Source organism: Palaemon carinicauda, chromosome 36, assembly GCF_036898095.1.
Source record: "Palaemon carinicauda isolate YSFRI2023 chromosome 36, ASM3689809v2, whole genome shotgun sequence".
In the NCBI taxonomy this organism is placed as follows: domain Eukaryota; kingdom Metazoa; phylum Arthropoda; class Malacostraca; order Decapoda; family Palaemonidae; genus Palaemon; species Palaemon carinicauda.
The window spans coordinates 40,562,735-40,575,234 of NC_090760.1; the positions used below are offsets into that span (position 1 = coordinate 40,562,735).

General features: G+C 36.3%; 2 protein-coding genes across 2 annotated transcripts in view; one reads left to right on the forward strand and one right to left on the reverse strand.

The window, feature by feature from the left end:
- LOC137628836 (tripartite motif-containing protein 59-like) overlaps window positions 1-12,500 on the forward strand; it is a 281,529-nt gene that overhangs the window by 94,127 nt on the left and 174,902 nt on the right. The window lies entirely within an intron of this gene.
- Window positions 1-12,500, reverse strand: part of LOC137628834 (uncharacterized) — a 147,493-nt gene that overhangs the window by 65,957 nt on the left and 69,036 nt on the right. The window contains exons 5-6 of the mRNA XM_068360077.1: window positions 6,579-6,878; window positions 4,196-4,325 (exon numbers count right to left, since the gene is read on the reverse strand). Coding sequence (XP_068216178.1) covers window positions 4,196-4,325; window positions 6,579-6,878 — 430 coding nt within the window. The remainder of the gene's footprint in view (window positions 1-4,195; window positions 4,326-6,578; window positions 6,879-12,500) is intronic.

Genomic DNA, 12,500 nt, shown 5'->3' on the forward strand with positions numbered 1-12,500 from the left:
CTGTATTTTACCTTGAATTAAATTCTTTATTTTAGGATTTTGTATCTCGGTCAATAATAGGACAATCTTTCTAAAATCACCAATTCCATACAAGTAAAAATCGAAGGTGATTTTTACCTAGAAATAAAATCTATAAAATCGCAGTTCTCGTCTGTATTTTACCTTGAATTAAATTTTTTATTCTAGGATTTGGTATCTCGGCCAATAATAGGACAATCTTTCTAAAAAAAACTATTTCCAGACAAGTAAAAATCGAAGATGATTTTTACCTAGAAATAAAATCTATAAAATGGTAGTTCTCGTCTGTATTTTACCTTGAATCAAATTTGTAATCTTTGGAATTGTCTTTCTCATCCAATATTTGGACAATCTTTCTAAAAACACTATTAGTAAATTAGTAAATGAACATAAAAGGATTATTAATTACCCGTTACAGATGTTGCATCTGTTGAAAGTTGATCATTATTCGCTACACATGTCATAAGAGAAGAAGCTTTTAACAAGCACTCGAGTCTTTGAAAAGTCCTTTAACAAGGAGTTCTTGATCACAAGCAAATATTAATTCATAAGTACATTGTGTACTGTAATAGTTCAGTGGCTACTTTCCTCCTAGTAAGGGTAGAAGAGACTCTTTAGCTATGGTAAGCAGCTCTTCTAGGAGGACACCACTCCAAAAGAAAAAATCAAGCAATTGTTCTCTATTTTGGGGTAGTGGCATAGCCTCTGTATCATGGTCTTTCACTGTCTTGGAATAGGGATCTCTTGCTTGACTGTACACTTGGGCACACTATTCAATATTGTTTCTTTTCCTCTTGTTATTTTCAAGTCTTTATAGTTTATATGTGAAATATTTATTAAAATATTGTTATTGTTCTTAAACTTCTCTTGTAGTTTTTCCTTATTTCCTTTCCTCACTGGGCTATTTTCCCTGTTGGACCCCTTGGGCTTATAGCATCCTGCTTTTCCAACTATGGTTGTAGCTTAGCAAGTAATAATAATAATAATAATAATAATAATAATAATAATAATAATAATAATAATAATAATAATAAATTAATTCCTGTTTGGGGTGACTTCAATTCTCTTCTTAGATGCATAAAAGCGTAGGACTTCCCAAATGGATATTAATCCATCTTTCTGGTTAAGGACTCTCCTAACATTCTCTAAAATCCCTAGTCTAATCTCTAACTGAAGATGGCATTTAATATCCTTACATAGTTGCCAACAGACGTCTCTCACATTCCTATGTCCACAAGAAAGTTTAAATGTCATTTCAAATGTCAACATTAATGATAAATGTTATTGTGCGTCCCTTTCCTGTAGTTACAAATTCCACTAAACTATTGTTCAGTACTACCTTAGTTACTTGATTCGTTAGACTGACTTTAGGCTAGCTCAAGAAATTGTATTATTTCTCTATTCATTTTAATAGTCTTTTCAGTAATTATCAGCTTATGTATAAATAATAGTTCTCTTGAAACTCAGTAACAAATTAGCTAATTCATTCTCATTTGCTAATTCAATAATTCAGGTCAAGAATTCATTCTCATTTGCTAATTCAATAATCCAGGTCAAGAATTCATTCTCATTTGCTGATTCAATAATTCAGGTTAAGAATTCTTTCTCTTTTGCTAATTCAATAATTCAGGTCAAAAATTCATTCTCATCTGCTAATTCAATAATTCAGGTCAAGAATTCATTCATATTTGCTGATTCAATAATTCAGGTCAAGAATTCATTCTCATTTGCTAATTCAATAATTCAGGTCAAGAATTCATTTTCATTTGCTAATTCAATGATTCAGGTCAAGAATTCATTCTCATTTGCTAATTCAATAATTCAGGTCAAGAATTCATTCTCATTTGCTAATTCAATCATTCAGGTCAAGAATTCATTCTCATTTGCTAATTCAATGATTCAGGTCAAGAATTCATTCTCATTTGCTAATTCAATCATTCAGGTCAAGAATTCATTCTCATTTGCTAATTCAATAACTCAGGTCAAGAATTCATTCTCATTTGCTAATTCAATAATTCAGGTCAAGAAATCATTCTCATTTGCTAATTCAAAAATTCAGGTCAAGAAATCATTCTCATTTGCTAATTTAATCATTCAGGTCAAGAATTCATTCTCATTTGCTAATTCAATAATTCAGGTCAAGAATTCATTCTCATTTGCTAATTCAAAAATTCTGGTCAAGAATTCATTCTCATTTGCTAATTTAATCATTCAGGTCAAGAATTCATTCTCATTTGCTAATTCAATAATTCAGGTCAAGAATTCATTTTCATTTGCTAATTCAATGATTCAGGTCAAGAATTCATTTTAATTTGCTAATTCAATAATTCGAGTCAAGAATTCATACTCATTTGCTAATTCAAAAATTAAGGTCAAGAATTCATTCTCATTTGCTAATTCAAAAATTCAGGTCAAGAATTCATTCTCATTAGCTAATTCAATGATTCAGGTCAAGAATTCATTTTCATTTGCTAATTCAATAATTCGAGTCAAGAATTCATTCTCTAGTTACTAGCATATGTAACTGAGTTATTAAATCATTTGTTGGATGAAATTATTAATAACTTGAATCATTATTTCATTCTATAGATAAAAAATCAAGTATATTAGTTACCAGTTCAGTCTATGGTTACTAATTTTTAACATATGAGTCCCATCTAAAGTTACTGATTTTGAGCACAAGAGTCCAATCTAAAGTTACTGATTTTTTACATAGGAGTCCCATCTAAAGTTAACAGTTTTTGGCACAAGAGTCCAATCTAAAGTTACTGATTTTTAACATAGGAGTCCCATCTAAAGTTAACAGTTTTTGGCACAAGAGTCCAATCTAAAGTTACTGATTTTTAACATAGGAGTCCCATCTAAAGTTAACAGTTTTTGGCACAAGAGTTCAATCTAAAGTTACTGATTTTTTACATAGGAGTCCCATCTAAAGTTAACAGTTTTTGGCACAAGAGTTCAATCTAAAGTTACTGATTTTTTACATAGGAGTCCCATCTAAAGTTAACAGTTTTTGGCACAAGGGTCCAATCTAAAGTTACTGATTTTTAACATAGGAGTCCCATCTAAAGTTAACAGTTTTTGGCACAAGAGTTCAATCTAAAGTTACTGATTTTTAACATAGAAGTCCCATCTAAAGTTAACAGTTTTTGGCACAAGAGTCCAATCTAAAGTTAACAGTTTTTGGCACAAGAGTCCCATCTAAAGTTACTAATTTCTATCATAAGAGTCCCATCTAAAATTACTAATTTTTAGCATATGATTCCCTTAAAAATTACTAATTTTTAGCATGAGTCCCATCTTAGGATACTAGATTAGCATATAAATTCAAACTCTCCTCTAAATTTTCCACCTTCAGGAGTAATTATTATAAGTGGGTGAACGTTGGTTATTTTCTTGCTGTTTCCTACCTAAAGTGAATGGCCTCTTTGGCTCCTAATGCACGACATAGAGAAATAAAACCCAATTGGGGAAAGGCCTCATGAGCATATTATTTTCCTGGCTTCTGGTGTAAAATTAACATTAATCAATTCTCTAGCGTATAAAACTCACAATGTAATCTAGAACAAAGTTTTGTTTTAGTCTAACACCCACAAAAAATATCTGAATATAACGTGATATTTATTTATTAGAACTGTTTCTTACGTTCTGGCAGAATTATCTAAAAGTTTTAGTATTTCCTAAGAAAATTGAAACTTCTCAGTATAAATACATGTAACAACTCAAATGAATAACAGAAAATGCTGTACTGGAAAATGGGAATGCAATGTTGGCATGATTCTATTGACAGCAAACAGCTAAGGGTTTGCATTTATGATATAAGAATTAAATTTACTTCCCCTGAAAGGGATAATAAGGAAATTAATCATAATAAATGTAAATCTATGGCACAGAAAAGTAATTCTTGCTGTCTGGCTGTACATGGATATAAAAACCTGCTGATTTGAAAAAAGCGATTCATATCTGGAACGATACATAAAGGGTTGAATACAGTCAAATGTATAACACAACGACAGTACATAAGTAAGATACTGAGCAACACTAAATGAAGCAGTTGCCAGGTGATTTCAGAGTCAAAATTGGTTCCTCCGAGAACCCTTTCTTAAAACTAGCACGCTACAGTATACACAAGATTTAGGAACAGATAGAATCCAAAGAGCGCCCTGTCAGTCCATACCTGTGTGACCTTGTCCCTGGTAGTTTGCTGTAAGGAGGCTGGGATCTGCGGGAGCTGTCTCTTCTTTGGAGACCCGGTGGGTGTTGTTGTGGCACTCCTTGGGGGCATTCTCGGGGGGACCCCATACCGCCTGGGGATTCAGAGAGCCACAATGAAATTTGGAGGTCGAGTGGAATTCTAACCAACTGGGAGAAAAAGATGTATCAGAATAAACTATACAGGATGGGAGGGTCAGTGATTAAAAAAGGAGACCATACATCAATCAGCTGTTGGGAATAGCTGTCCCAGTCTAACAATATCCATTCAAGGTCCCATCTGTTAAACTGAGATCAATTTTCGTGTTGTCAGTTTATTGATGCTACACATATATGTAACTAGTTCTTGGCAAACACTTAATAGGTAGGGTATACTTAAAGCAAAGAGGTCACTTCAGGTCAAGGATTAAGATGTTAATTTTATTCTTATAATCTGTTAAAAAAAAAACTCACTTGTAGTCATATGAGGATATCATCGACTTACTATGTCTATGGTCTCCACTGAATTTGAGAGAATATATATATATATATATATATATATATATATATATATATATATATATATGTATATATATATATATATGTATGTAAGATCATAAGATATTTGAAAGCCAGTGCCACAGTGCAAACGGGGTAGCGATATTAATGAAACCTTTCTTGAGTTGGGAAATCTGCGTCATCTTCGTCGGATCCAGTCTTAGAGATTACAAGTAAGCAACATAGATACATGTACATGCTAAATTTGATTCTGTCATCAAAACAGGGATCTCCGTGAAAGGCTAAAAGAGAAAACTGTGAGATACAACATTATTCGGTTAAATCTGTCGTTACGTCTTCTCAAACTCTAAGGTTAGATAAGAGACAGGAAGATTCATAAACTTAATTCTAAAAAAACAGGAGCATTTCCCCCTTGAAAGACAATGAAAGAAGAGCACAAAACCTTCTTTTGTGATGAATGAAGAACTCTGTCTCCATTTCTCCCTTCCATCGAGAAAAAACATTGACAGTGAGATAAACACTCAGACACATGAATACCCATTAAGACTTACATGACCATTTCAGGTGATGGCCAGTTCTTCACGATTACAATCACAAGCTGACACTAACCCAAAACCCTTGACTGACTTCTATCACAACATTGGTAATAATAAATATATGATATAAATGTGCATCTGATCAATATGCTTCCTTACAAAATGGAACATTCAGCACCACCATATACACATACAAAACCATAGAGAGAGAGAGAGAGAGAGAGAGAGAGAGAGAGAGAGAGAGAGAGAGAGAGAGAGAGAGAGAGAGAGAGAGAGAGAGAGAGAGAGAGAGAGGCTGCTTTTTACCAGATGATGGACTCAGTCCAAATATATTCTAATAAGGAAATATTCAAAACACAACTTCTCTGTATGACTGTAGGACAGATAAAATCAAGAGATGCAATAATTCCGGTGCCACCAAGGGGAGTAGAAATAATAATAATAATAATAATAATAATAATAATAATAATAATAATAATAATAATAATTATAATAATAATAATAATAATAATAAATAATGTTAAAGATGACCTTGAAAAAATAAAAGAATAAGAACAGGAACACTGATTATTATCCCAATAACAGTGACAAACACATCAGGAAGAATACCAGCAAAACCAACACCAACAACAACAACAACAGCAATAAAAATAAACAATAATAATGGGAAAGTAAAACGTAACTGAATTATACAGGAAAGAAAGGCAGATCCTGCGTCATAGGAGAAGGAACACACTGGGAGTCTCTGGAGAAGTGAGGACTAAGGAGAAGAGTAAGGCTCAAGTGGTCAGTGGGATGTCGTGGTTTGTTTTTCTCAGGATGAGGTTTAGGATGACAGAGGATATATATATATATGTGTGTGTGTATATGCATGTGTGTGTTTACATCACCAGGTACTATGGTGAAATTATCGAGAAATAACTCAGTGGGGGGGGAAGTGTTGTGGAGGGGAGACCTTCTGGTCTCGTAGGTTGCATTGGGGTTGCGCGATTGTTGATAAGAGTCAAAAGTGATCTTACTGTGGAACAAAGAGGAAAAATGCCACACAGCAGCTTCAAAAATTGATTGCGGATTGAATCTTTAAATTTCAACCAGACATTACAAAGAGGAACTGAACTACTTGATAGAAATATCATCTAGCCTTTACAGGAAATTGGGGGAGATTGAAGCCTAGTGAAGAGTTGTATACAAAACACAATACCTACAAAATACAGTACTACTACTATGAAATAGCAGTTGGTGGTTACCTGCAGCAGTTCATCTTTTTACTTTGACAACCTGTCAAGGGGGAGGAGGGTGTAGAGTGGTGATTACCTTGCTTCAGGTGGGGAGAGGGATCGGCTAGCCGGCTCGGGCTGGCGACGTGGTGACTTGCTCCGTGATCTGGAGACATGCAGAGAAGGGGAATCTGTCGGGGCCGCAGACTGGCTCCGGGTCCTGATGGTTGGAGGATTCAGGTCCTTGCCTCCTCTGTACCTAAGCTCTTCCCTTCCTCTCATGTCCTCCCGTCCTATGGCGGGCCTTCGACGACCGGGAGGTGAGCTGGCATCTCTCCTAGAGCGGCGGTCGAGGCCTCCTGATCCCATAGCCATCTGGCGTTCCTCAGGAGGCGGGCTGCAACCCATTACTACATTACTACTTCTACATCTACCCTATCTACTACACATTACTACTACAAAGGACCAAGCATAGACTTTCCATTTTAAGGTTTCTCTGATGAGGGCATGGCTGCAAAAAGGGATGATGAGGAGGAGGGTAGGAGGAGGAGAAGGAGGAGGATAAGTAGGAGGAGGATATGGAGGAAGGGCAGGAAGGATGTGGTCACAACAGGATTGGAGGATTGCAGGAAGGGTAATAGAAGGATCTCAAGGGCTCATTGACTCATTTTCGAATCGACTCTTGTTAAAACGTTATTACCAAAGGGTTACACCAGATTCAGTCAATCAATAAAAAAGACACATAACAGCCTCTCATGTAAACCTGCTCTATTTCGATTTCCCCAAAACAAATGCCAAGAAAACCACATACAGTAAATATCCCTGAGAGAACAAACAGAGTCAGTCACATTCATAACTGTGGACATGAGATGAGAAATGTCCCCCAAAACAGGATTAACCTCAGTTGTGGCCACTGCTAAACCTTATTTTGTCTTTGAGAGTGAACAAAGTGATACTTTGTTCTCAAAATAGTAATTTAAAAATAGGCTAAACACAATGTGAGTCTTTCCATTCTTTATGCTTTATTCATTACTGTAAAGATGAACACCTAAACACTTTTGGACTATTCCCATGTACTGATAAATATTACCCAAGGATTATCTCATTTACCAATGTTAATGGAATGAAATAAAAACAAATAAGCATTTCAAAACTTAAAAAGTTAAAAGCAAAAACTGAAACAATAACGAAAATATTAATAAAGGCATCAGTGAAGGGAGATGGTAACACTAATTGGTATATTTACAACAGCTTCACTGTCACCTTGATGATCCCCTTAGGCCTCAGTATCTGATATGTTTGGGTATTTTCACAGATTGGCAATTGCAGAGTAATTCCTGTATTCCCACAGATTGGAAAATGCAGAGTAATTCCTAATATATCAAAGTTTAGCACATAATAAAAAATCTTTAACTTTTTAAGGGAGTTCCCGATTACATTTATAGGGAGTTCGCGGTTACTTTTGAAGAGAGTTCACGATTACTTTTGAAGAGAGTTCACGATTACTTTTCAAGGGAGTTCGAGATTACTTTTTAAGAGAGTTCGCGATTACTTTATAAGGGAGTTCCCGATTACATTTTAAGAGAGTTTGCGATTACTTTTTAATGGAGCTCGCGATTACTTTTCAAGGGAGTTTGAGATTACTTTTTAAGAGAGTTCGCTATTACTTTATAAGAGAGTTCGCTATTACTTTTTAAGGTAGCACGCGATTACCTTTGGAGGGAGTTCACGATTACTCCTAGAAAATAATACCTTAATGTCAAGCAACGCTAATTTTTCAGCATCTGTTTTAGTAGAGGACCCTTTCCTCTTTGATTCATTTCATAAAATAATATAAATGCTTCAAAATAGGATTGTTGGTGAGAAAGTGAACAAAAGTTATATAAAAGCATCTAAATTGATATCTAATTTCCCAGTCATGATGTACTGGAATGCAGTGTTACTTAAATGGGGTTCCCATATTTCATCTATAGAGAAATTACTGAAGAAAGCAAGAAATTACTTATCTCTCGAGATAAGAATTGCTGGAAACAACACGCCTTTGTAGATTTTAAATCCAAACTACCTTCCTAAGATACTGAAGCTCAAGATATGATTTCCCTGGTGTCCTACGATGTATATTCAATCAGAAGAATGTTTATCATAAAGGGTTTACAGGTCGCTCTTGAATGGCTGAGGCAAAAGACAGTGACAATGCCCTAGAGACTGACCATATATACATATGATCAGTGCCCAAGCCCTCTCTCCACATAAGCTAGGACCGAGGAGGGCCAGGCAATGACTGCTAATGAATCAGCAGGTAGACCTATAGGCTTTACCAAATCCCCCAACCTTAGCTCACAAGGATGGTGACGTTGCAGCGACGAAAGGAGCTAACGAGTCTGAGCGGGACTCGAACCCCTGTCTGGCGATCAGCAGACAAGGACGTTACCAACAAGCCACTACACGCCTTGAATTCTCTGATTTCTCTCTTTAATGTAGTGGCCTCACGGAAAGAATGAAGATACGTCATATGAGGGTGTTAGATCAAGGAGTTTATTATGTTCAAATGCTGTACGAATTTGCTAAGAAAGTAAGAAACCAGATTGTAAAAGAATGGGAACAAGTTCCATCGCCCTATTTGTAGGATGAGACCAATGCTTTGATGAAAGTTATCAAATAACGCGAAAAGAGAATGGGAAAGAGTAGATCTCTTCTCCTCCCAGCCACCTAAATACTAGTAAGAGTGCAGGATATAACACAGGTGATTATATTACGCAGAGTATATATTGAAAGTTGTGAAATGTAGGACGTTCTAAAATCAAGCATTTGCTAGAGCAAGTGCAAGATCAAAAAATCGTCAGCCAGCTAAACTGTTCAGAGTTTCGATTAGCAAACCTTCATGGAATCAGTGGAACTACTTAAGATTGAGTTGGAGGAAAACCACAGGCTAAAAGAATTGACCTTCTCGAAAGAAATTGCTTTCTTAGTCTCAAATAAGATGAGAAGAGAAGAGTGTTCCAGTCTTTGGAGAATTCTCTTTCTAGAATAAAATTTAGCATTTAAGAAACATGCCATCACCCTTAACAGCTTAGTTCATGCAGATATACCTCACAGTTTTGAAAATATACCACAGAGAAGTGAAACTAGAAACCAGATAGGCTTAAACTACTTTTTATTATCAAAACAGATTACAATTGAAATGGGTGAGCTTTCCAGAGAAGATAAAGAAGAGAGAACAGTATCTTGTTAATTTGATAACAACTGAAATGCCATAGCAGTGCACTTGGCAGGAAGAACGTTCAAAAGGAGCACAAAAGCTAAGGTTTAGGGGTTGGATATGAGTGGCAGAGGCAAGGACTGGGCACAAAGGGGTCACAAAAGTCCTAGAGACAAATTTATCAACATATGATCATTACTGAAGCCCAATTTCCACTCAAGCTAAGAGGAAGGTGCTCAGACAATGGGCGCTGATGACACAAGTAGACCTATCTTACCGGTTAAATCTATCAATTTATAATAGCGTTGAACTCGAGACGAACAGGCTGGGAGTCTCCAAAGTTACATTTAAGCCACGGAAACCAATAAACCAAAATAACTATACAATCAGTTTCCCGATGGAAGTTAAATAGAGACAAGTTAGTTTTCAGAATTGGAGGTGAAGATCAATGAAGATGGAGTTGTTCTTGCCAATTTTGAAAAAAAAAAGTAATAAAAAATGAGAAAAATGTATGACGTCACGCTGCCCCTTCATTACGTCATGCGTTGCATTTTCCACGTCTATGACGATGTAATTGAGTGACCGATTTATAACGAAATAATATGCAATAACAGGAAAACGAAATCATTCGTAATTAATTCTACCAACTGAAAATAAATTTCATAGATAAATTAACCAATTAAATTACTCATAACTAGCTATCCCCGTGACTCTTCGGTTGAAGGATCTCACATAACCTAAGCTTGGATTTTCGTTCCTCGTTCTCTCTGGTCCTCCAACCCACTAAGGTAAAGTCATTACATAGATCGCTAATCCCCTTTGCCCATCAGCAATGCCCCTCACTATGAAATCTCTTATCATAAAGTTTCTAGGCAGCTTCTAATGGCAGGAAGTCTCACCAAGTCTTCTGATTTCATAGTGTCGAGTAACCCTCTGCTATCAGAAGGTTTCTGATTGATCACTGATATCAGAGGGTTTATGAATGCCCTCTGATACCAGAAGGTTTATAGATGGCCTCTAATATCAGAAGGTTTATGGATATCCTCTGATACCAAAGAGGTTTAGAATGCCCTCTGATGTTTGAAGGATTTTGAGGTCTGATATCAGTTGGTATTTTATGCCAATTGATAATAGAGGGCTTTATGGTACCCTCTGATATCAGAAGGCTTACAGATGCCCTCTAATATCAGAAGGTTTATGGATGCCCTCTGATACCAAAGAGGTTTAGAATGCCCTCTGATGTTTGAAGGATTTTGAGGTCTGATATCAGCTGGTATTTTATGCCAATTGATAACAGAGGGCTTTATGATACCCTCTGATATCAGAAGGTTTACAGATGCCCTCTGATATCAGAAGGGTTATGGATGCCCTCTGATACCAAAGAAATTTAGGATGCCCTCTGATGTTTGAAGGATTTTGATGTCTGATATCAGTTGGTATTTTATGCCAATTGCTTTATGATACCCTCTGATATCAGAAGGTTTACAGATGCCCTCTGATATCAGAAGGTTTATGGATGCCTTCTGATATCAAAGAGGTTTAAGATGCCCTCTAAAATTTGAAGGATTTTGATGTCTAATATCAGATGGTTTATTTATGTCCAATGATAACAGAGGCCTTTATGATGCCCTTTGATATCAGAAGGTTTACAGATGCCCTCTGATATCAGAAGGTTTATGTATGCCCTCCCATATCAGAGGGTATTTTATGCCCATTGATATGAGAGGGCTTTAGGATAGCCTCTAATACCAAAAGGCTTTGGAATGCCCTTTGATATCGGGAGGTTAATGGATGCCTCTGATATTTGAAAGCATTGATGTCTCTGATATTAGAGGGCATTTTATACCTAATGCTATCAGAGGACTTTAGGATACCCTCTGATACCAGAAGGCTTTTAGATGCTCTATGATATCACTATATCTGAATAGGTTTAGATAATTCTGATATTGTGTTTTTGGATATCCTCTTATATCAGAAGGTTTTTGGATATCCTCTGATATCAGAAGGCTTTTGGATATCCTCTGATATCAGAAGGCTTTTGGATATCCTCTGATATCAGAAGGTTTTTGGATATCCTTTGATATCAGAAGATTTTTGGATATCCTCTTATATCAGAAGGTTTTTGGATATCCTCTGATATCAGGTTTTTGGATGCCCTCTGATATCAGGTTTTTGGATATCCTCTGATATCAGAAGGTTTTTGGATATCCTCTGATATCAGGTTTTTGGATGCCCTATTACATCAGACAGTTTATTGATGCCCTCTCATACCAAAGATGCCCCTTGATATTTGAAGGTTTCCAATGCCTCTCATATCATGTCTTTTATGTCTTTTAATATCAGAAGGTATCTTGTGCCCATTGATATCAGAGGGCTTTAGGATACCCTCTGATATCAGAGGGATTCGGCATACCCTCTGATATCAGAGGGATTCGGGATACCCTCTGATATCAGAAGGATTTGGGATGCCCTCTGATATCAGAGGGATTCGGGATACCCTCTGATATCAGAGGGTCTTTGGATTCCATCTGATATCAGAAGGATTTGGGATACCCTCTGATATCAGGAGGATTCGGGATACCCTCTGATATCAGAAGGATTTGGGATGCCCTCTGATATCAGAGGGTCTTTGGATTCCATCTGATATTAGATGGCCTTGGAAAACTTTCTGATATCAGTAGGAGTTGGGCTATTCTCCACGATTGGTATTAGCTCCCATGGGATGTCAAGGGGCCTTAGTATGCCATCTAATGTTAGAGGTCTTCAAGAGAATCCCCCAAACCAAAAATGTCTTCGCCATTGACTTCTAACAACAGAGGG